The sequence below is a fragment of the Motacilla alba genome, chromosome 2 (assembly GCF_015832195.1).
Source record: "Motacilla alba alba isolate MOTALB_02 chromosome 2, Motacilla_alba_V1.0_pri, whole genome shotgun sequence".
Taxonomy (NCBI): domain Eukaryota; kingdom Metazoa; phylum Chordata; class Aves; order Passeriformes; family Motacillidae; genus Motacilla; species Motacilla alba.
In genome coordinates, this window is record NC_052017.1 from 80130700 (window position 1) to 80156776 (window position 26077).

The 26077-nt window shown below is 39.9% G+C and overlaps 1 protein-coding gene across 1 annotated transcript in view; it reads left to right on the forward strand.

Moving 5' to 3' along the window:
- LOC119696891 (death associated protein) overlaps positions 1–12864 on the forward strand; it is a 50565-nt gene extending 37701 nt beyond the window's left edge. The window contains exons 3-4 of the mRNA XM_038126789.1: positions 10715–10757; positions 12466–12864. Coding sequence (XP_037982717.1) covers positions 10715–10757; positions 12466–12585 — 163 coding nt within the window. The 3' untranslated portion in view covers positions 12586–12864. The remainder of the gene's footprint in view (positions 1–10714; positions 10758–12465) is intronic.
- Positions 12865–26077: the final 13213 nt, after the last annotated feature.

Genomic DNA, 26077 nt, shown 5'->3' on the forward strand with positions numbered 1-26077 from the left:
GGCTGTTAGAGAAGGACAGGATCATTACTTTCCTGTACCCTCTGCCAAAAAAGTACCATTGAAAAATTTCCTCTGGTTCTTGCTCCTGCAGATCTTGAGCTCCCTCTAACCACTTGCTTTTGTAATGAAAACTCAGCAGGGATGTGTTTTATACTGAACTCTTAGAATAGTCAGCATTCCACACATGTTTAGCTCTGTGCCCCATCATATTTAGGAGTCTTAAAGGTAGGAGGGGAAGTAAGGAAATGTAATGGAATCAAGAGATAAATAATAGAAAATACATTTTTGTAATAGAAATAGCTCCCATTTACAAAATGTTTCTTCCAAATAGGAAAATTTGAAAAGAATAGGCTGTGAGTCACACCACATTATGAAAAGTTGTGAAAAATATGTTTACAAATTGGTTGTGTGTATGATAGATGGAGTAGTTATTGTGACAATTGCTATTTTCACTTTTTAATTATTTGAAAATCTGATTGTGGTGGTGTATGTTTTCATTAATCTTCACACTGATGTACTGGGTCTTCACTGAAATACATAAAAGTAAAAATTACCTGAATCATGAGAAATCTCTGCATTTGCATGTTAATAGGCTTTTACTAAGCATGTCACAAATTATTAGTAAATTAAAAACATTAATTAAAATGCTTCTATGTCCAAATATACACAGAATGACGGAAACAGGTTTTTGAAGCATGCAGAGGAACGGTATTGTTACTTTTGCTAAGCCAACCTAAGCTAATACTTAGGTAGGTACACTTTTCAAAGGTGAGTAATGATTTCTTAAGTCAGTTCCCATTATTGTATTGTGACTTGTTATAACATCCAGACAGTGGCCAAAGGTACTGCCACCAGGCAGTTCTTTTGGAAAAATTGTGTTCTTGCTGGGGACACCCTTCAGCTGGAAGGACAGAAATGTAGCTTTAGACAGTACTCTAGCCAGAACTGTCCCACCAAGTAGTGGACAAAGTAAAATTAGTAACTTTTAGTGCATCTTTGTTCTTTTCTGTTGTGCTGTGCATGGAAACAACCAGTATAAAATACTCCTACAAACTCACAGCATAAAGTACCACTAGTACTGCTGGTGCTTAATAAATGCTCAGATGAGACTGTGCATGCATGTTTTATTTTTGTTCCTCAGAGAGGCTGATCTATTTGTCCCGTAGAAGCAAAGTGAAGAAGCAAAGATGTGCATCACAAACAGAAAAAATGTAGTCTAACCCTGCTCTGTAAGGTAATGCTGCCAGGTAGTCAGCTGCCATCCTGCAGGTGCTCTGGTGCTTCTTTAAGGAAATGAACTGCTTTTGCTGTTACTAAAGCCATTCAAACAAATAGAACACCAGGAAGTGGCAGATCTAAGAGATTGAACTAGAAAAGTAGCAGTCATTCTTCTTTGATTAACAGAAAAATCACTAGTGGTATTGACATTCAGGAGTTTGTAGTTGCTTTAAGATTTCTACATCCCCTTGAAATGAATGGGTACTACTTTAGTACTATATTCAGATTTAACAGCACATTGATCTGTTATCCATTTGAATTGTCATGGCTTCTATTATCACTTTACAAAGCTAGACATTTATTTCACACAGAGTGAAAGCTTAGTGTCTAAGAACTCCTCTTGACATCCTTCAGATTGCAATGCTTTGAATCCCATTGCTATTGATTTCCTGAAGGTTATTTTCTGTGTATTTTCATAGCACCAAGTCCCAGTCCCATTGACAGTGGAAGTTTTGCAGATGATTGTAGTAATATCTGATACTGACCTTCCAGATTAAACCCATAAGATTAATATGGAAGGAAGAAACAGCCTATTCTGATAGCGTTCAGGGGACTGGATGTTTCTAGATGGAGAATGATGCTGCCTTTCCAACCACCATCTCTCGGCACAGGCATGGTAATGGTAGTAGAGGAATCGAGTGGTTGCTTCCTCTCAAGTCAATGGAGGTCAGCTTCTCTGTGGAGAAATTATACTTCAACAAGTTCATTTAAATGAAGATGCACCCGTGTCTGAATCCTTTTGAGAGAATTTCGTTCCTTGTCTTGTGTCACAGTAAAAACCTCTCTGGGCTAAGTGTATTAGGGACCAAGGGGTTTCTTGCTATTAAAAGGAAGCTGTTAAGTTAAAAATATTTCTTAATTCCATCTTCTGTTGCTCCTCTGTGAGCTCTGAATATAAAATTGCATACTTAAAGAATGTTTTCTGTGTCTGGGTGACATGATTTATGGATCTACTTGCCACTGGAGAATAGGGAAAATTGTGTCGATAACTTTGGCAGGGTTTGAACTAAAGCGAATTTTTGGCTAAGAGCAGTCAGCTCACACAGTCTTCAGCTGGCATCTGATACTAGCAGAGTGTCTTCATGACCTTCCAACAACATCCTTTATTGTGTTCAGAGCTTCCCCAGAAGTGGCCTATTGAAATCGTCGAGAACTTCGTTATGGTCCCTTGTGCTATGGGCAGAGACATTTGCTTTGGAGGGCTTCACGTGACAGTAGGGTGCAACTGGAGAATGGAAACCATTCAGAATGCACGGTGTAAAACTGGGTTGAGAAGGCTCCTCACTCTAGTTGCATGGCTGTGGAAGCTGATGTAGTATTTAGGCATGGGCATATGCCTGCATATTTGACTTCATGTCTGCACTGGTTTTGGGGATGATAACAAATGATACTGCAATTGGTCAAAGCCGTAGGAGAGTGAAAGGTGCACATCTACTGAATGATTAATACTGTGAAACATTGGAAAACAAGATTCAGGTTATGAACTCGTAACAGGAAAGGTTGGGAAATTTCAGGCCACTGCTGTGTGGCTCTGAGACAAACACAGCTTCACCTGGGCAGAAATGATAAGATTTTCACCTTCCCAGCTTTTATCTTCTTATGTTTTTCTCACTGCACGGACATCCTCTATTCTTAGTACAGCATCAAGCTGTTCTTCCAGTTGCAGTCCATCTTTCATCTGCCGAGACATGGAAGAGTATAACAGTGCCACAACTGGCTCCTACATCTCTGTAGCCAAGACAGAGTGCAGTGCAGGCCCATGGTCATGATATTCTCAGCATAGAAGTGCATTGCTGTCATGGGAACGTGCACAGGGATGCACTTCAGTGCCTGACAAACTTGTGGAAGATTTGGTTTTCTCTCCCTTTTGAACCACGGTCTTTGGTAATTTTGCAAATGCTTGAAGTCTACCCTGTTTCATTCTTTCTTTCAGGGTTTCCTTGGAGTTTCATTACCATTTAAGCACTACTTACTTTATGTCAGTTTTGATACCTCTCTTTTTCCCACAGTTAAGTAGTTATAGATTATTAAGTGGGCTAATGCTGCAGTAGCTGTATGTGAAAAGTTGGTCATTGGTGTTCACTTAGTGCTAATGGAGATACTGCAATAACAGGATGGAACCTTTATAAATCAACCAGCAGTTGGAGAATTGCAGACTATTTCTAAATCCTCCGAGTCTGTGGAAAAGGTGAAATACTTAAATCTTCATTTTGTGATCAGAAGGCAGCTTGAAAGAGAAATTTATTTTCTGATAGCAATATCATGTACAACAATATATATAAGAGATGGTGGATCTCTTTCTTAAATAATTTCCTTTTGTGGGTTATACATGAACTAAAACAAAAGATGAATGAGGGGCTGGTGAGATTAATCAGGCCATATGCTGCAATGTCATAATAGTGAATGTAAAAATAATAAATGTCAATCAGTTGCTATTAAATGTAATGGCCAGTAATTTACCACCTCATTAAAAGATCAGGACACCCGATTTGCTTGTATGTGAATAGCAAAATAAATAGTAATTTAAATTTTCTGATAGGGCATTGCGTTCTCTTGGGGTGTATCGGGGCACAGCCTAGGCCATGCAGACAGAAAGGTTGTATCCCAAATTAGCACCTGTAGGTGTGTGTAAGAATTTTGTGTGTATTTGTGTATGCACTGTGTTTCGTCAAGATTTGTCATCAAGGGGAAGTGCTGCTTTTTGCTTGTTTTAGTATTGGCTGCAGCACCTGGATGTTTTTGAGGTTGTTCCTTCCTTCATCTACAGGAGCCTCTGAGGTTCAACAGTGCCATCCTGTGGATGATCTTGAAGATCTGAAAGCTTTGGCAGATAAATGACCTCAACACAATAAATTCTCGTAGACTATCAGGTAGTGCATATCCCCATGCAATCAGCTGAAACATTTCCCTCTGGTAGTCAGTCAGACTAATTATTACTTTTCTGTCCAGAAAATTAATAACCTAAACGTATTATAACCAACAGAAAGTTATTTCAAGCAAGCTGATGAGCAGGGTGCTTGTTAGTTTTATTCTGTTGCTGAGAAGCGTGATTTTAATCATCTCAGTATGGTTTTAATCATTTCAGAATTTATTTTTGCAGACAATGCCAAAATCAAAGGCAACTCTGTAAATTCAAATAAGCACCCCTGTAATGACATATCTGGACATCTTTCGATAAGCATTAGATGAAAACTAAGATAAGTTAATGTTCATGTTTCATAGCCAGAAAATACAAATTCCCAAACAGCCTTGAAGATTAAGGTGAATGATTTGAGCAACTGGGCACAATACTTTCAATTGCAGAAATAGAAGGGCAGGATTAAAGTAGGAAATTTTGTTCACTCAAAAGGAAATTCTGCTCAGGATACTTGGGGAACCTGTTCATGGAGTGTACATCATGCCAGGAAAAAGTAAAAACCCACAAAACTTGCTCTCATTAGGGAGCAATTGGGGGATCAATGAGTAACTGCAGATCATAGTATTGCATACATGGTTTCCATTTTGCTTGCCTAAGTTGGTTGTGAGGAAAGTGAATGGTGTTTATTTGGAAATGAGCAGGGAAATAAAGGCAAGCTGATTGATGGAAGCTTCTGCTCACTTTTCAAGTCCTTGCTGTTTTGGGGTGCTGGAGGGGCAAGGGTATGCTGTCTGTGTGCTGCCTTTGCCTCAAGAGTCAGGGAGCTGCGTGCAGCTCCAGGTGCTGTGATGTAATCTCTTTGGTTTGCAGGAATTTCTCCTTTGCTTTCTCTGTGCCTGTCACAGAAATTGCTCCTTTGCTTTCCACAGCTATAGGCCAGCTATGAGTCACAGTACATGCCAGTGGATGATTTCATTAAAACAAGGAAACATCAAGTCGCAAACTCCAGCATTATTCTTGGATAGTTAAAAATTATGATGTAATTTGTGGTTCCAAAGTCTTTGAAAAACATGTATTTGTAGATTCCATATATCTGTTTGCCAGGATTACTTATAAGAGCAAAAGGTGATCACCAGTGTTAAGACATACCATTAATTCCCACTAATACAAAAAGATAAATGAATAATTCCCATTCTTCAATGATAAATATGAGTCATTCCATCTAGAATGATTGTTTAATGCAGTTTTAATGATTTAACTTTCCTCTAACATATTTTGACCAAAAAAAATCATCTAGTCTTGCAAAAGCCTTTCATCTGTGTAGTTTTGTCCTTTTTAAAGTAGGCTAACTGTTTTGAATGTTGGCGTAGTGGAAATTTTGAGATTGATGCCTTATTTTCAGGAGGTTGTAAATTTAATTCTATTTTAAAGGTATCTGCTATTAATAATTTTAAATATGGTCTTCTGCAATTGTCACTTTCTACTTATACTGTAACGAAGGTAGATGAGAGCAGTATTACCTTCTCCTTTGTACACTGTATGCTAAGAGTTTTCGTCTGTCTTCTTATGTGGGTTCTTTGTGCTCTCAGCTATTTTTTCCATCTATGTTTTTTGCTCTTGTTCTTCACTTATGGTGTCCCTGGTCTGAATACCATATTTTAATAGAGGTATACTGTGAGCTACTATTTTTACTATTGCTTTCTCTCATTCTTTCTTTGTCTTGATTTGTTATTTTGATTTTTCTGATCACCAGTGTATATGGGGCACTCACCTTCTGCACTGTCTGGCTGCAGTGAGACCCACTTCCCATTTTAGGAGCTTTTACGTTTGTGTGGACAGCAACGGTGCTTGGGGGTGTTTCCTGGTTTTGTCAACTCCGAATGGAGCCCTTTGGTTTGGATTGCACTGTGAGCAGTGCTCACAGTCCTTCCTCCAGATTGGATCTGCTGTTCAAACTTCTGCTGGAAGCCAGCATTAAATCCATTCCATCCTATCAGGTAGGGGATGCAGTAGGTAATTTGGGTGCACCAAACACCAGAGTGGCTGCAGGTGTTCATCCCCCCCCCACGGCAATGTGCTCTGCTTTGTTCTGCATTTGGGACCACTCTGAAACAGCTGGGAATGTGTGTAATCTCTGTGTGCATCCATGCACAGCCTCTGCACGTATGTGCACACGTTCACTGCATTTATAGCTAGAGATACAGTTAACTGTAAATTTCCCTATTGAATTAGAAAACTGATTTAGTCAGGTTCTCTGTTTTAATGGAGTTGGATAAATACTCATCTGCCCCATGTGTGTTCTGTGACCTCTAGGAGATTTCACAGTAACTCCTGTGTCACTGTGTTTGTCGTCATACTTCAGTTCAACCGATCCCTCTAAGATGAAGGCACAAGATTTTAGTATTATTAGTGCCTTGTTTCATCTAGTTAATGATCTCTGCAAGTTATTTCATCTTTGTGATTTACCTTCCATGTCAGATAAAGGTCTTATTTGAGCTAAGTATTATGGAATAGTAGAGATCTATTCTATTCGAACAGTCAGGACAAATGAATCCAGTAGAGAATCTGATGTTAAACAGGTGCAGCATTGCACATGTAAAATCAGGGTAAGTTCTCTGAACACTTAGATCATAACAGATGTGTTCTTTTTCTCCATATGTTAGAACCAAATAAGGATTTGCTCTGAAAGTATTGACACAAACACTAACCAGTCTTGGCAAACACAAAACTGTGTTCCTTACACAGTATCAGCTGTGACTATTCATTAAATTCAAATAAATATATGCATTAAATATGTATAATGTATGTATAAACGAAATCAGGTTTTGTCAGAAAATAATTTTTTTTGCTTTCTTGTTTACTGATGCCTAGACGAAGGAATGCTGCATCTTCAAAACAACATCTGTCAAACCGATTTTCATCAGATTAAGTATATCCTCAGAACAACCATCCCAGCTTACAAAATACTGGAAATGTAGGTTGTGCTTTGTATAAAACACCAATAGAATTTAAAGCACTTAAAAGTGTTTTATGAATGTAGCAATGATAGCCTGTGCCTGTTCTCCATTCTTGTTTCTATTTTCAGAAAGTTCTTGGGAAAGATAATGAGTGATGTTGCAACACTGCAATCCCAGTAGATGTCTCAGTGCAATTACAGAGTTATGGTCCTGGCAGCTAATCTGGGTCCACAAAAGCCCATGATTTGGGAGTCTGGCAGTAGAGATTGAATTTATTATGACAAAGTTCATCTGTGGAAAGATTTCTCTCATTAGGAAGGAAATTAAAGCGTGAATCAGTGACTGATTATGCAGGCCTTTCTCTGATCTGTTGAATTCTTCATTAGTATAGATGTGTGATTATATATGCTCTGGCCAGGTTCTGGTTCTATAGATCATCAAAGATAATGAATAATATTAATTTTTTTAAGATTTTTTCTGAAACAATGTAATCTGGTAAAAATATAAGGAAAGCCAGTGGCTTGACATAAATACGGACATACTCAATCATTCCAATTTCTGGCCACCTTTTGGCCTTTTTCCTTGCTACAGGATAAATAATGCATGGAAATGAGCTTCCTGTTAAGCTGGTATGTCTTCTGTAGGAGTGAAGCATTTTTCCTGTGTAACAAGTTAAATAGAGAGGTGAAGCCTCATTACCATATGCACCTGCAGCTGATCATGGAATCTTGGGGCAGCCAGAAACAAATGCCAGGGTTTCTGCAAGATCTTTGTGGTTGGAGGGTGGAGTCACTTGAGCTGGAAGCTGGGTCAGCATTCCCATTAGTTCTTCCATTTAAAAGTGGGAAATCTAGTATGGAGCAGGGACAGTCCAGTCAAAAATCCATGGAGATGACAAACAAGGGGGAAAATCAAGAAAACTGTTCCAGCTGCATCTGGGAGTAGATACTTTTTGCAACTCTGATTTCCTGTTAGGTTGTTCTTTGTGTGTCAGCACTATCCTAGAATGTGCCACATGGACCCTAAGTGGGGTGTTTTGGTACCTACCACACACCTGTGGGAGAGCCCTAATCAGTGTCCTGTTTCCAAGGCAGTGTAACTAAAGATAGTCATAGAACCCACTGCATACAAACAAGGCTGAATATGTTATGTCATGATAGTGTTCAAGATAAATGCTTTGTGTCTGAAAAATATAGTTTTTACTAGGAAAATGGTACTGCTGACTTCTGTCCTCTTTATAAAGATGTGCTAGCTGCTTCTGAAGTACTACCTGAAGCATAAACCTCAGACTGGATTTTAGCCTACCTAAAAATGACAATGATCTTTACAGGATATTCAGCCTAATTCCTGAGACAAAAGAACATACAATTAAATTAAAATAAGTACAGAAATCTGCCAAATAGTCTGACCATATCCAGCTCTATCATGTACTTGGGAGGCTTAACACATGCAAGTTTGGGCCCTGTGAATATTAATAGCATGACATTTCAACAGGAGACTGGGGTTTCTAAGAAGATTTGTGTAATTTGCAGTGTAAAAGATGTGTTCAAAATGACTATTATGCAGGAGATTGCTTCTGGTTGTCATTTTTGGCCAAAGACATAGAACATTGCACTTGTTTTTAAAATAAGGATTATGAACTTCACAGCAGGTAATACAGTGTGGTAGTTGGTGAACAGCTCATGGCACATTCAGCAAATACAGGCTGTGTTGGGGAAATGTTGATGTGAATTTCATGCATCATCCAAGCATAATGAACATTGAAAGGTCATGTTAAGAATATTAAAAAAAAAATCCATCTGATTTGACTTTTTCACCAGCCAGTATTGTTAATAATATAGTGTCAAGCAAAAAACAGTTTCTTTGAGTGTGACTAAAGCCAGATTCCATGTATAGTTGAAGAATAAATTGCCATACTTTTTTTTTTTTTCCATTTACTGTTCATTTCCTTTATAATGTCCTGGTGTAAGTGTGTGAATTGTACCTTGAGCCACTGCAGTACATCTGTATTTTCTCAGTCAGAGTTATTTCTTTGAGTTTGTTATTCAGCATCCAGTAAGTCTCATGCAGACTGTAACATACTAATTGGCTCAGTATAATTAGAATGAAATGGAAGTGTTTTGCTATTGATCTGTGCTTGTTATTAGTTTGTACTGACAGAAAATTGGATTTTAAAAGTCTAATACAGCTATTAAAATGTTATTTCTCATGGCAGGAAATATCACTGTTATTCTTCCATGGAAGTATTTTAGAGCAGAACTCTCTTCCTTTCTCCTTTTTTTCTAACCTTGTCTTTCTGACTTTTTAAAAATTTCTAGGAGGGATGCTGAGCCTTGTTAAATAACCAGGCTGTTCAGAGACTGAGTAGTAATACCATGACTTAAACAGAGCTCAGGCAATATTTATGAGTTCATTATAACAAGTCTGATACTGTGCTGCTTGTTAGCTTAACTTCACACAACATCATGTTAATAAATTTTTACAAGCTGAGTAGTTGTAAAGTGCACCATAGTAATCACTATCATTCCTCTAATAAGTCATTTGATTTGTGTGTTGTGTTGTTCCAGCCTTGTGAGCTGTAACATCTCAGGGTAGAGCCCTTCTTGTGGTCCAGGTTAATGGACCTGCTCTGAGTCCTCAGTTACATATGTTCTCAGGGGGAGGGACGCCTTCAGCTCTCCACTCTGCTTCCCTCTGCAGTGCCTCAGGTTGCATGGTTTTCTTACAGGACAATTACCTCTATTGTGGAGATTTTCTGAAGCTCCAGGTCCCAGCCCTTCTGCAGGCTCCATGCAGATGTGTGGTTTTACTTGCCCCGGAGGCACTAAGGTTGCTGAGTGTCTGTAATTCAGACTCTGGCAGTGCCAGCAGGGCGAGCAGTTGGATGTGGCTGTGCTGTAGCCTCCAGGTAGAGGTGGTCAGTCAGTGATCCAGGGAAACCAATGGCTTGTGCTGACCAAGCTACAGAGAACTCTGGCTGTGGAGAGTCTATTGCTGTTGGTGTGGATGGAGGGTCTGCAAATGAGATACCAGGAAAGGCTTTGCTTTATGTTTTTTAATATTTGTTTGATTACAGGAACATTTCTTTTTCTTGTAATAGAGTGGACTACCTGCTTGAAAATCTGTGATTTAAAGTACAGTCCAGTCTGTTGCTCTTTCTGAGACTCAGAATCCTCATTCGTTCGATTGACAGATGTAAACATGAAATTTATTCTATTCTCTAACATGGCAGTGACTTTAGTCCAGCTACAGTTTTCATTGTGCAATACAAATACACTAAGTCTAAAGTACTGCTGGCAGTTTATGTATAAAATTAGAGGATTAAGAAACATATGCAAACAAAGACAGCTTTAAGAAGCAGTATTGTTGGACTAGTCTCTTACTTCTGTCACAATCAATGTGAAGTAATAGCAGCCAAAACCTAAAGGTCTGGTTTTGGCTGCAGTAAGTACTACTAAGGCAACAGTCATTTGAAGAGGAAATTTGTCTTGTCTGTTTGAAACATTAATCAGTTTCCAAAAATTCCACTTTTTTTTTTTCTTTTTTGCATTGTATGTGTGATTTCTTTTTCATTTTTACCTTCTAAATAACTGATATAAATAATCCCTCTTATTTTTTTCAGCCCACCTAAGCCAGCAGTGTTCATCTCCGGTGTCATTGCTAGGGTAAGATTATCAGTAAATTTCTTTCAATCATAGTGAAATTACTGTAAGCTTTTCAGAATTACCTCCAATCAGAGCAAAATTAATCTCTTTCATACCCCTTCCTCTTTTGTGAGAACAGACTTTGTGTTTTCTATATTCATGTAAGGCCCTTTGAGCATTCTTCCTGGGTTTGTGTGAAATTGAAATTATTCATTGAAATTATTTCCACCGTTTTTCTTTGAATTTTAGCACTTTAAGTTTATTGGATCATCTTTTTGTATCTAAGCTAGATATTACTGTATTCATTTCCTTTGGAAGCAGCTGCATATTAAACTGCTGCCGTAGCGTGATCTGTGATGAGGAGCAACCCTCCTGCCTGTAATGTTACATGCTTGAAGACAGTGTGTTTCAGCTGCCATATGTGCCTTGAGGTACTTGGGATTCAGGGTGTTATTCCCTGGACTTAAGAGCAGGCAGGACCTGTAAATCCTTAGTATTAACTAGCCATTAATCATGTGATCAGTAATTTGTGCATTGTGGCAGGGTTTATGTGATGGCTTTATGTGCTGGTTACCTTACATCCCTGGGGGTTGTAGTGTGGTTTACTGTAAGATGCTGTGGTTGTGTCAGATCCCATAGGAAAGAGTGAGCTGATGCCATTTGCCTTAGCCCCTAAGGAATGGGCAGTTGGCAACATCAGAGAAGACAAAAAATGTCAAGTCTGAGGAGAGCAGATCTTTGACCACTGGAAGCAAGTTGGAGTAGAGAAAAAATATAAAATGTAACAAGTTAACATGGTGATTAAAACAAAACCAAAACAAAACCAAAACAAAACAATGTAAGGTTGTTGCCCTGTGAGCCAGTGGAATGCCCAGAGTTTCTGGCATATATTTGTCCCACTTTCTGCAGGGGGAAGTTGTGGTGCTCTTGTCCCCCTGTCACTGAGCACTGGTAGTATTTGTTTCCTGTTGCTTTCTGAAAGCCTCATGGGACTAACCCTAGCAATGGCAATGGTAAATAGGTGACATATGGGCTACACCTGGACTGAGACTGCCCAGCAGCAGCACCTGAGAGCTAACACTAGCAGACCTGGTTAAAAGAGCATGTTTAAACATAAAGGCCAGCCATCCCTAAGATTTGAGACGTAAGTAGTTTTAGATCCTGCTTTCTTCTTAAAGGACTGGCATTGTTTAGCCTGGAAAAGAGAAGGTTTTGAGGTGACTTTACTGCATCCCTCAGGATGGAGTCCTGAGCAGCCTGGTCTAGTGGAGGGTGTCCCTGCCCATGGTATTGGTGTTGGAGCTGGATGATCTTTAAGGTGCTTCCAGCCCAGGCCATTCTACAACTCTGATTCCTACAGCAGGCTTTTTGTGCAGGTATTTTTCGTGCTGCCTTAACTTAATTTTAAAATAGTGTATTCTTTCTAGTGGCTTCTTGGACACCAAACACATCTGAAGATAGGAATATTTTGATTTTTTTCCCCTAGAGTCACATTAAGATACCTTATTATTGGATAGTGTGTGTAACTGGAAGAAGTGAAGCTTGCAAAAAAAAAATTTTGAAGTTGGCTAATAAAAATAAAAACATAGAATGTGTACAGGGGACCCCAAAGTAACATGCAACATTGATTTTCATCTGATTTTCACATTTTTTAGAATTTACATCAATTTTAACTGGAAAGTACACGTTTAAGATTCCTTAAACTTTTCCTGCTGTGTTCTTCAAACAGGGTGATAAGGACTTCCCTCCAGCTGCAGCTCAGGTGGCTCATCAGAAACCACATCCTTCTGTGGAGAAGCTTCCTCACCCACAGCATGTCAAACAGCACATCCACCAGCCTCGCAAGTGAGCTCCCCATCAGGATCTCTGCCAGCCTGCTCTCAGTGAATGTTTTCAAGAGAAGACAAAAACCCTTTAGTATTCACACTGTCAAATCTGTAAAATTGACATCTAAAATAATATGCTGTTTCTTTTACTTTAATTCTCAAGGGTTAATAAGAATGAAGACATTGTTCACTTGTTATCCCAGATGGAAAATTCTGTATTGAGTATTTGCTGATCAGGGGTGATTTTTTATAAGATTTTCTTATTGCCAAGATAAAAACTTCTGTATGAATAATATGATTAATGGGCTTAAAATTTGTACTGTTAGTTGTGGACTCACAGTAGCAGATAGTTAATGTAGTTTTTATGCTAAGCCAGTAAGGAAGAACAGCCCTTTTGTACTGGTACCTTTACTGTCTGGAGGGAGTTTGTTTGGTGTGTCAGTGGTTGTCTTGATTTTGTAGAACCCTTGCAGCCTTCAGTATCCTACAGTGTTACACCCAGTGCCCTCTAGATTCAACCAGGGAGATGATGATTGCGCCCTCGTACATTCTCAAGTGGGCAGAGATCAAACTGAATCTTCTTTACACCCCTTGGCACTCGCACAGTCTTGCTGAGATTTTTCCCTCTGGTGGTCTGTGGGAATGGAGAGGAGAGAGAAATCAGAATTACAAGAACACTGCTGCTGTAGACAACTCATTTGTAATCACATGGGTCTCACTGGGGGCTGTATTTTTGAGATGATTTCACATTCCAATAACAAGCTGAAGGTGTTCATGACCCTCTGTATTGAACCTAAAATAAGTTGGTCAAAAATCCTTTTTTTAATTTAGAATTTGAGATCACCTTTTGAAATTAAGAGGTACCATTAGTAAATATGTTTATGATCTAATCTCTTTTGTACATCACTTTTTCCCCTAGTCTTCTTATTCTAGAATACAGTAGTGATATGAGGGAGTAAAAAGGAAGTTTTTCCATATAGTGCGATCATTTTATTTTTATCAGGTAATTAAATAATTTGATTTCTCAGTTCAAAATCACTTAGCTCTATCATTTTCCTTCTGTAACTCACCTCTGTAAAGACCAGGAAAAAAGTTTTATACATTCTACCTATTTTAAAGTGTCCTTCTGTTTTTAACTGACTATAAATACAATACAGCATTTGGTTTATAAAGCCTCCAGTTTTATAAAGTTTCTAATGATGTCAGAAAAGTGAGAACTAATTTTGCAGCCATTCATCTGGCAAATCAGTGAAATTTTAAGGTCACCTGTGGCTTTACCAGTTCATTTATGGTTAAAAAACAGTGAGGAAAGTTTAGAAATTATTATTTTTTAAAAATTCTTCAAATTTAATAATTACTTCCTGAGTAGCTGATTTAAAACAACAGCAACAAAATAATGGGAAATATTGCCCATTTCACAAGTGGAGCACTTCACTTTGTGTGGGTGCGAGGGACCTGACATTTCCTTCTCTTCGCAGGCTTGAAATGGAAATGATGTTTTACAAATAATATGCATGGACATATTTATTCTAAGCCCAAGGAAGGATGTACAATCTACATATGCAGTCCTTATTTTCAATTTGATTAGGAACCATACTTGCCTTAAGGAACGAGTGTTGTTTGTAAGAATTATTCTGTATTAGAATATGCGTAACTTTTCAAATCTGCTTTCTGTTTCTGATGTTGTTGAAGCAGAGGCCTTGTTTGTAGCTGTTCATGAGTGTACAAGTGATTCACACCTGAGCAACTCATTCATAAGGTTGAGCCTCTTGGAATCTCTGCAGGAGATGATTTGCAGGCAGGAATGTTTGCAGACGTGGGACAGGAGGTGGCTGGTGGTGCAGCCATAGCTCTCCGTGTGCTGTGTCAGTGATGGAGCAGATCATCGCAGTCACTTCTGGTATCTGCTGGCCTGAGGGGGAGCTGGGTGGGATTCAGCTCTGACTCCTGCTCTGCCTACATCTGAAACAGTGTCTAGAGCCCAGTGTAGTCAGTGGTGGTGCAGTCAGGAGAGTCACCATTGCCCAAAGGGAAGAGTCTTTCAGGATGAGCTGAATCACTCTTGGCTCCACTGACTGCAGTGGAAAACTAAACCTCGGTGTGAAGGCACACGGTGAGGTGGGGCTGGGTACCTCTGCTCCATGTCTTGTAATAGGTAGAAACAGTTTTGAAAGCCACACCACATCTCCATTCTGACAGTAAAAGTTAAGAGTATGGATGCTTTCAAATTGCAAACTACTGCTTCTGGTTATTAATGCAATATATACAGCATATATAGACAATACCTGATTTTTGTCTTTGATCACGTAGACAGATATGTAAGTTTGTACAATGAAGTATGGCCCTTAAGATAGCTTTAGTGGCTTTTAGAGTGCAGAAATTCCTATATGATTAAAAAATGCCTCTGTATGAAAGCTACGTATTGTTGGGAGGTATCCATGTTTATACATAGATGTCCTTACCAAAGCATTACCTTTTCCAAAATAATCATAACTGGTGAACTGGATTTCTTACTGATGGTTATTGATACTTTTAAAATATGTTGCAATAGCATATAAGTACAGGAGATGTTCAGATGTTACCTTGAAATAACTGCAAAAGAAATTTGCTGTAATTGTCAACATGGCAATAATGCAACAATAAAGCATGAAGTTATATATTGGGCTCTTTTTTCTCTGTAAGTGCAATGTAAATCAGCAGGGTGCAGCTTTGTGGCATTTATGGGATTTTATTACAGATTGCTGCATGACTAATCAACATTTTATAGATAGTGAAATTTATTATGAAGTTTTATGACACAGTGGATGAGCTGTTTTGAATAGTCCAGTCTCATGTAAAATAAAAAGTAGGTGCTACCAGCTAGAATGGGAGTTGCTGTTTTCCACTATGAAATTGGAGATGCTTGCTCAGCCCCTGTGAAACTAGACAATCTAACCCTGGTAATAAACCAGGACGTTAAAGGAAACTAAATGTAACTTTTTCCATTGCTTTGCAAGTTTTAGTCTTTCAGAAAAAGCACATGTTGTAATCAGAAGAGGTGGCAAGCTTTTCAAAAAGCTGCAGTTTACACAATGCAGGCCATAACACAAGTAATTTGCTGAAGCGTGTGGAGAAATTGCTGCAGTGTTTATGGGCCCTTTGTGATACTTTGGGCATCCCATGTGTAGTGCATGTGTAGTGTGTGTATAATGCAGCGAAGGTGTGATACAGTGCAGAGGTGATGGCTACTGCCCTGGGACTATTGCAGTGTTACATACTTAGACTGCACTTACATGGTTGTAGAATGGTTTAAGGTGGAAAAGACTCTTACAGTCATTGACCCTTAAAGTCATCATTAACCCAGCGCTGCCAAGTCCCTAAGAGCCACATCCCTACATCTTTCAAATACGTCTGGGGTGGTGCCTTAACCACTTCCTTGGGCAGCCTGTTCTGAAGCTTGACAACCATTTTGGTGAACAAAGTTTACCTCATATCCAATCTAAACCTCTCCTGGCACAACCTGAGGCCATTGCCTCTTATGTTGTCACTTGTTACCTTGGAGAAGAGGCCAACCCCACCTTGCTACAACCTCCTTACTGATAGTTGTGATGAGCAATAGGGTCTCCTCTCAGCCTCCTTTTCATGCTACATTTTTCAAAAGATACCTTCTTTCATTAAAATTTTGGGAAAATACATGTGCATGATGTCGGGCACGCTGTTGATTGCACTGTCCATTATTACTCCAAGTTTCATGGCCTTATCAGCAGTATTGCAAATGTTATTAGTAGTTAGAAATTATTTACTTCTATGGCAACTGTATGATCTACCCTTTTGTCGCTGAATGCCTTGAAACAGAAGTCTTGTACTTTTTTCCACAGTAGTGTGATTATTGTATGCTCCTGGCTGTTTAATGAAAATACTCCCAGCAGTTTTCCATACAAAAGTGAAGGGAATGAACAGACATACGTTTTTATCCCTTTGGAATAACTTTATTCTGAATACTGGCCATCTTCATGGGGGAGGGAGGTGTTGGCTTTATAAGCCACTTCTTGTGTCCACCCCAGATTTGGGTATAATTAGTTTAAAATTATATTTAAGTCTAAGCTAATGCTTTAAGATGCTGGATTAATACATATAATTGCATTTTAGAAAATATAGAGATGTCAGTATGGATGCAGTTACTTTTGCAACAGGGAGATGTGTTGCTGGTCAGAGGCTTCAATGATGTAAAGAATTAAGACAAATCTCTGTTTTAATTTAAATTCTTTGCACACAAACCTCTCACAAGATAAAGACATTCAAATATAGCTGGTTACAGCTAATGTTATCTGCTATATAAGGATGCAGATCATAGTGACTAGCTGGCTCAAGAAGAAACTGAGTCAAGTCTGCAGCAGTAATTAATGGGATTTCTTCAGCAGATGGGTAAAATTAATCAGCATTGTAGCTGTAACCTTTGGTAAGTGCTGTGCATGATTCTATTATATAAAATTAGTAAAGGTAGTTTCTTAAGAAGGTGGAGGTTTGTATTTTGTTTGTCCCTGTGGTTTTGGGTCTCCTTCAAGAATGTGCCTTTATTGATTTTCTTCATCCCCTATCAGAGAAAAGATTGCAGCTAGTGTATACTATTTCTTGAATCATAAAATGGAAGCACTAGCATTCAGATATGAGGCCTGAGAGGGGAGGTGGAGTGCCTTGTATTTGACAAAGCACTCTGTGAACAAAGCGGTAATTTCTGTTGCAATGACTGTTTTCCTTCCCTTCAGAATGCTGATCAGAGGTGAGAAAAATAATATGATATCCCTTTCTGGGAATGGAATTTATTACTATTTGGAGCTCACAGGCATGCATGGTTGGTGATGATTTTTTGCAAAACACAGAATGCTGTCAATGACAAAACTGAATTTAAGGATACTAAAGCCATGGCAAGCATAGATCTTGCAAGTGACCTTGAAAGAAGCCCTGTAACATAATATGGTGTCCAGCTTACATTGGAGGTATTTTTAGAAAACATGAGTGTCTGGCATTCTATAGGTCACTCGTAGCTTTAGAAAAAGAAAAGCATTAGTAATCCACAGTGATTTTAAGGATTATGAAAATTGGTTAGCTGCTGATGACACTGCAGCTCGCATCAGTGTCAGTAAGGTAAGGTTGTGTTACCTTCAGTATAGTCTCACATTGTCCTGACTAAAGCTGGTTCAGCATAATAGCTTTTATCCTCCTTTCTGGCAGAGAAGCAAGCGGAGGTTATGAAGGTGTGTATAATGGGTTCTTACAAGCCATGTGTGGTAGCTGCTCAGGTGTCAATGGGTGTCTGATACCAGGTTAAGATGGATAGTGACATCCCTTTGTTACACACAGAGGAGTGAGGGAACTGGAGAGCACAGCAATGAGATCACAGTTTCCAAATCACAGAATACTCTGAGTTGGAAGGGACTCACAAGGATCCAGCGAGTCCCATTCTTAAGTGAATGGCCCCTAGGGGGATTGGCCCCACAGCCCTGGTGTTACTAGCACCATGCTCTGGCCAACTGAGGTAATCTCAGAGTCACAGTGGAACCCACTTGGCTTCTCTCTTAAAGCCAGAAGTGCCTTTTAAAATATGGAACAGTGGAGTTAGTTAAAATGAAAAGCAAGAGTTAGCCACTTATTTCTGTATGCTGGTAGCAGCCAAAATGAGAAATATCTTCTCATGTTTCAGGTGTGACTGAAGCCACATAGTCAATGCCTTTTGGAGTAAAATTGCACCAAGTGTGCCAGTGTTTGGGTCTGAAGTGAGAGAGGCATCACCTTTTTTCCTTGTTTTATGCTTACTTGTGAACCTAATGTATTTAACTGAAAACTTCACTTGCTATTAAAAAAAAAAAAAAAGCCTTGTTTCTAAGCCTTATTTCTAAGATGAGATGTGCACCTCATGTTATGCTATATTTAATTTTTCAAATGGTATCTCTGAGGAAGATAAAGATCATCTAGCTTTGTCTCTTGAAGACCACCAGACTGGGGCACATGCCAGTGGAATGTTGCACACTTCATTTTACTTTCTGGTGTATTTAGATCAGCGGTGAACAGGAGCTGTGATTGGAGAAGTAAAGCCTTAAATATTAAAAGTAGAACAGTAAATGGATCAGCACAGAAGTGGATTCAGTTGTGCTCTGTAAAGCTGTTGTTAGAGGATGATAAGAGAAAAGAAGCAGAGCTGTCATATTGTTTCAGAACTGTACACTGGCCATTTCTTATGCTGCTTGGTGACCTCAATTCCCCATGCCTAATTACATACTGAGAGGACAATTCTTTGATTTGTAAATCTATATGTCCTTGAATCTTTTTGCATGGAAGAGGCCTTTGGATGAGGGAAATCTGCAAATGCAAATACATTTTAATAAATTCTTCTAAAGAATAAAGAAATAAGGTTCTTCTAACCTACAAGGTTAAGCATAAAGAAATATATTTTATCTCTCTTCACTGCAAAAGGCAGCATGTATGTGGATATAAGATGTAGAACTAAAGCATACTCTAGTTGAACTGAGGCCTAATTAATATTTGTGTGTGGGTGTTTGTATGTCCCTACAATGAGAGAACAGTCAGTTTTAAAAACTAGTATGTAAGATTTCATTCATCCCAGAGGTATTAAGCAATAGGAGATCAGATTCTTTGGAACCTGCAGTTTGGGTAAATACCTTTAACATCCTTTTTGCAGGTAGCTAGTGTTACATCTGAGTTGCTAATAAAAAAGACCCACATCAGAAGCTAATTCCTTACCTAATTCCTTCCCTCTGGACAAGAGATAATGAATACCAAATGCAAGAATTCTCCTTTTAGGGCCTGATTTATTACCCAGAACATAATAAACATTAGCCTGCTGCTGATGTGGCAGTTGTGACAGCTGGAGGGGTTTGGAATGAAAGGCTGAAGCCTTAAATAAGCCTGTCAACTGAGCTTGTTATGAGGATCTTGGTTAAGACTTTGCTTTTCGTGGCCCCAAAGAGCTCCTACAACATCCACACTGAAAACTTCCCAGTGTTAGAACTGTGCTTTGCATGCTGATGGCTGGCTCACCACCAGCCAGTAGTGGCTAAGGTAAATACTTAAAGAAAGCACTGAGCTTGATCTGAGTATTTATCATGACCCATAATATTCCTCTCCCCTCAATGCATATGTTTAGTTTGTTCATGCTCCTGGTTTTGTCCTGGCTGTCGTGGTGTGCTGTGTGTGTCACTCTCTGATGGCTGATCCTTTGCAATAAGAATGACTTTGTTAGCGGGTGCAGGATAAAAACGAATCTTAAAAGGCAGAATTTATACATGAAAAAGTATGGAAAAGGTTACCAATGTCATCTAAGCAGATGTCCCCTGGGAGATTTGGGATTCCTACAGGTGTAGGCTCCTTCAAGGCAGGTTATATTTTCCCATCCCATGCAGGCCGCCGGTCTTTTAGAGGATTTCTGCTTTGTGTTTATAGTCCTGTTAACTTCAGTTATACTCTCCAAGGAATTAAGGCAAGTTCAGATTTATTTTGCAGGACTGGAGAGTCAAACTAGGTATTTTACACGAGGTAAAAAAAAAATTAGGACCTCCAAACATCCCTCTTTTCAAACACTGTAAGGTCTATCAAACTGGAAAGTGGTAGAGAAGACTTGGGGGCAGATCCTTTCCTTTATGTGAGTTGTGTTTGTGGAGTTCTGCAGAGGAATGCTGGTGTTACACAGCTGTGTCCCATCTTCAGTTCTGCAGCTTGGTCACTGCTAAGCCACTTTTTAAACATTGATTTCTGGGCTTTTTTCTGACTCACAAATGTGTTATGAAGCTCTGGCTTCAGGGTATGAAATGAAATTTGTCATGCAAAATATGACCCTATCGTTGTGTAGGCCCCATGATTTGAAAAATAGGGGACTGCAATTCAACAGAGCTCCTTAGAAGAAGGAGCACAGGTCTGTGCAGTGCTCCTTGCTGGAACAGCAAGTTTAGAAGAAAAGATTATATGAGTGAGAATATGAGTTATTTTGAAAACAGTTGAATAAAATGCTTCAGAGTAAATTAGCTTATGAGATAGAAGGGGAGGGGGAATCGCTGTTGTAACACACAGGTGTGCATGTACATCTAAACATAACACGTTGTATAATTCAGTATATCTAATTTTAATAACTAAGGGGAAAAAATCCTAATTTTTCATTTACTAGTAAACAGGTGTACAGTCTGTTTCAGCAGAAAAAAAAAATAAGCACAACCACAGCCCCTTTATGAGGAATGATATAAACATTATATATAAATGTATGTTTTAAAAATTATATCCTTTGTTTATTTACAAAACCAGTCCCAGGGTTACTGCTCTGTAGTTTCTCTTTTGCTTACCTGTTGCTTTGCCTATAATCAAACAAGATATTGCAGAACAATTGGCAAGATGTCAGCTCAGCCTGCAGGTGCTATTGAAATGCTTTCAATAGTCAGAATCAAACAAGAACTTCACTCTCGATTTATTGTGCTTTATGTTCTGAAAATACAAATATTTCTGTTGCTGAGATTATAGAGTGAAAAGATTAAAGCACAGCACTTGAGGAAGAAGAGCTGTACCAATTACCCTGAGAAGCAATTCTAAATAGCATTAGTGACCCAGTACTAGTATTCTGAAAGGTGGCTGAGTAAAGATGGCACCTTCATATTCATTTTGAGCACTCCATTTTGATAGCTTAGCATTTGTACTCAAGGTGAAATGCTAGGGCCAATGTAAATGGAGAACATCGCTTTGATAGCATTGTAGTTCTAATAGGTAATCCAAGCTACAAGGAATGAATATGAGCCCTGTATATTTTCTTTAGCCATATTTGCTGGCATTAATAACCATAGAGCTGAAGCCTTTTTGCCTTTCATCAGCTGTGCAGCAGAAGCTCTTCAAGTGTAAAAGGAGAGGTGAATTTGTTTTTATTCTGCAAACTTAACAGAAATGCTTCTTCAAGCAAAATCTTCAATCCTTGTGTGCCTGGAGTCACCGAGAGGCAGTGGTGTCTAACAGCCTGTGTCATCTGCTGGCCTCTCGCTCCCCAGTGTTGCCACTCTCGAAGACAGGTTGTTATGACACTTAATGGCCCAACTCCTGCCTGTGCCTTGCAAAGCCACTGATTAAGTTTGATGTAGCCACTGGCACTGTTTCGTGGTGCACTAGGCTGCTTAGAGGTGGGAACTTACTCAGGTGTGGGGGGGTGACTAAAAGCAGCAGCTGGGAGAGCATCCACGGGAGAGGACTCAAGCTGAGCTTCTATCTTCACTCCCTAAAACTGCCAGCGGATGCTGAGCATCAGGTGGGCCTTTTCTGTGAATTCACTGAGGAATGGTTTAGCTGATGAACTGAATTTGGGGAAAATATTAATAGAAATCAATGGTGTGAGGCTACAGCAACTGAGCTGTTTTAGCCTTGATATTTTGAGAGGAAAATGCTAGAGCCTTTTTAGAAATGCACCTTGGAAATGTTGATGCCTTGGAGCATCAACAAAGCCTAAAAGGTGTTACAAAGTATTAGAAAGCATTTTTAAGTGTTCTCAAGATCCTTTTTTATTAGAGGTGAGTCTCCTGGTGTTGTTCTGTCCCAGCCAGTTCTCTGGATGATGCAGTGGACAGCCTTTGGTCTTAGCCAGAGGCCAGCATGGAAGACCAGAGTGTGGTCTCAGTACCCTTCCTTGGTGAGGGTCTCTGAGGTTTATCCCCAAGTGTTATTGACGTGGGAGTTTGGAGGACTTCTCAGGACACTGCCTTGCACCACCACCTTCGGGGGCCAGGCACCTCAGGGAGTCCCATGAGGCATTTCTGGTGACCAGAGGCATTCAGCCACCAGGAGAGTCTGTGAGAGCTTGTTGTGCTGGTAAGCAGCTGCTGGAAGAGAAGGCAAAAAGAGTGTTTTGTTCTGGACCACGGATATGTTTGGAGTTTGCAGCAGGCATAAAGTGTGTGGGGTTACCCCATCACATGTGACTGCATCTGCTGGTGATGCTTAACCTAAGAAAACCACACCCTGAGCACCCAATAAACAGTGTTCTTTACTGCAGTGCCTGCAGCGTGGTGCTTATAATACGGACTCAGATTTTAAGGGATTTGGATCTCTAGCCCATTTCAGTGAAAGCTTTTGTTATCTTTCATGGAAATTGATTGCTTACCAGTAAAATCCATGTGGTTTATTGTTACAATTTAATAGGGTTTGCCTGTGAAAACAGATGTGAAAAAGCCCTTAAATAGCTACATGCCCTGCCAGCATCCCAGCATTCACTCAGTGAATATTTTCTCAAAGGAAATATGTTGATAAAATTGAAATTAGCAGAAACACTGTGCAAGGAATCCTAGGAAAGGTATGAGTGGCTCTCAAAATGTTTCACAGGTGTAGACCTTTCTGCAGGTGTAGACCTTCCTGCAGAGGTCTGGGTGTAGCACGGTTCTCAAGAATTCCCACTTCAACTCCTTCCCACCACTATGGTTTTCTTGACACTACTCTGAAACATGAGCAGTGTTGCCTTCTCTGGCTTGAGGGAGAGACCTTCAGGCCACAAGAATTTCTTCACTCCTCCCTGGGTCTAGGAGTCCAAAGGCTGTTTTGGGTAAGTGTAAACCCATAATTCTATAAGAAGATTCATGTCCATACGCTAATGTGATTTTTAGATAACTGTGTGAGGGATGATCACTGTTAAATTAGATCTTGGTTTTGTTAGACTTACTGCTGCTGCTGCTGGGCTGCTACTGCCACCTCTCCCTCCTCTTTTTCCCTGCCCTGGGTTCATTTAAATTCCCCTTAAGTGTCATTCTCAGATGTGCCTTCTCAGCTGGCACAAGGCTTTCAAAAGAACCCAGTTAATGGGAAATGGCAACACAGGGATTTTATGGCTTTTAAACTGCACGGACCTGACTTTTGCTTTCATAACTTCATAAATCTCTTAAGTAGCCCACTGGAATCTTCAAAAGCTGGAATTCTTCAGCAAAGTAGGGCATGATGGTGGTATATGATGCAGAACCTTCTTAGTCTTGCATTTTAGGCTAAGCTTTCCTATACAGCAAATACTCATTTACCTAAGGAAATCACTTGATGGAAAAAACAGGCCAAGAGCATCGTAAGCTTCCTGTTACTCAGAGGGAAGTCTACTTTTTAAGTGTGTTTTGAGGGAGGGCACCTTTAATGTTATCTATCTGTACTGTAGGGAATGCATGAGCACTGTTGCCCTTCTTTGTCTTCAGAAGCTGTGTGGACTCAGCCACTCTCCAGCCATGAGCAGCAGATGGTCTGTGTCCTGGATGTGTCCAGCCTCACCATCACCTGACATCTGAAGACTGCCACTGGGATTGCCACAGGCTCCACTCCGGCCCCTGCTGTCCCAGCTGCCTCTGCCATCTCTGAAGAATTTTGTGTGGTTTTCCAAAGCCAAGAGATGACATGTTCTTGCTTTGCTTGACTGGCACAGTTTTCGTTACACGATTTCATTTCTGTGGATTTTCCCATCCATCCTTTTCCCTCACTACCTGATAACCAAGAGCTGACCTTATGCATTAACTTGGTATTGAGGAAAATATTTCTCTTCAGTTGAGGGGTAGACTGAGGCACACAGGCAATAAGCAAGTCTGACTGGAATAAGCCCTGCACTAGATCCAACCCTTGCCAGCACAGGAACAGTTGCATCTTTGATGCTTATGGAAATACCAGATGGCAAGCTTGGCTTTAACCTGTTTTCTTCCCTCGGTGTTTTCTTCAGCTATATCCCTCTGTGGTGGTGGATTTCTTTCTCTCATTCAGCCTCGCATTCTCTTGACTTTGGTCAGATCTGAGCTGACTGGTATGCAACACTCAGCTCTTCACTATGGCCTCATGTTGTTGCTTTTCCAATTTAACTAAATCTTGCCCTGAGGAAATGCCATTCGATGCCCTAAAAGAAGAGTGACCCATATAACACATATTCTATGCCCTGGGATGATGGCCTTAAGAGAGAAAGAGCCAGAGTGATAGTCTATCATATTTGTAGAATCTTGCTATCATACTTATAGCTTTTATGCCCTTTTTTTTTTTTTTTTTAACTTGACACGTCCTGAACCTGGGATTTTTTTCTAGTGACTAAAAATAGCTACAGTTGTGAATGTGATCTGCATGTGGCAATTGAAGAGCATACCTGGAGATAAAGAAGGAAGAGAGGTCTCCAGACAAGCCCCAGGTTTGGAGTCTGGGAGGTGGGCTGATTGTCTGCAGTGGTTAAATCCCACAGCTGGCTTCTGTACAAACTGTGTTTTGTAGGAGGCGGCCTTGGGAGGCCTGCAGACAGGGAATTACTGTAATCCAGCCTGAATGTCACGGAAGCATGGATTAATATTTCATCTTCTGCCTCTGACTGTTGTCAGGCTCACTTTGTTCCTGAGCAGGGGCTGTGATCCTCAAAAGACAGTGTTGAATTAAAGATTAAGCCAGTGTTTTACTTGATGGGAAGAGAGCAGTTCTCTGTGGAGGATGGTGACAATGAGGCTCTTACCCAGCGCTGCATGTGGGGGTTTAGATTTTCCCAAATCCAAATGACAGCGCAAAGCAGCAGTGTGCTGCTGGGGATGGCATGAAGGGAAGGAATCCTGGCAGCTGTGAGCTATGTTAATGAAAGTGACACTGGTAATTAGCTAAAGGTGAGCAAGAGGCACTGAGCGGCTCCAGGAGATGCCATTGGCTGCTGTGTGTGAGAGAGCCCATCAACAATGAGTAAAAGGGCAACAAGCACCTGCTTGGAAAAATGGAAGCTGCAAGAAACCAGCATGGCTCGGCAGAGAGCCCAGGTGAGAGCCTTCCCCCAGGTCAAGGATGTGGCAGGGCAACCCTCTTCTCTGGAAACAACGCACTTAAGCTGCCACAGCTCTCTGCACGGAAACCGATTTCAGGATGAATGATTCACATCTCTTTAACCACAAACTGCTTCTGATTGGTGAAGTCAAGTTAATATCAGCCTGATTAAAATCAAACCAAGAGAGTTTGTGCACATCAGTTCAGCTTAAGTTTTCAGTTAAAATGGCTCAATTGGGTTTTATTGGGTTGTTTTTAAATACAGACCAGACCTCGCTGTGGTGCCTGGCTATCTCTTCATTGGACAGCTGACATACTGCACTTTTCCCTTGGCTTTCTCTGAGCACGGTATCCTAGTCAGTCATGCAGATTCTCATGAGGACTGGAAACCCTTCAGAAGCCTAAAAAGGCTCTTTCAGAAGTCCTGGGAAAGCACAGGCAAACACTGCTCATTGTGCCTATGAACATAAAAAAAAAAAAAAAAAAAAAGGATGATGCAGTCAATCATGTGAAGAATAAACCCCACATTTTTCAAAAGCCACAGGTGAGAAACTGATTATGTAAAACACCCACAAAGTACATTTTTATGATCATGTTAGTGGAATTTCTGTTTGCTAAACAAATTTTTGAGACCAAAGCAAAGAAAAATTATTTTAATATGGCTTGTCTGTTTGGTTCTGTTGCTCACCAAATATTTTATTTCACTCATGAATACATTTCAGGAGGCTGCAACTGCAGCTTTTTGGAAAGGATATC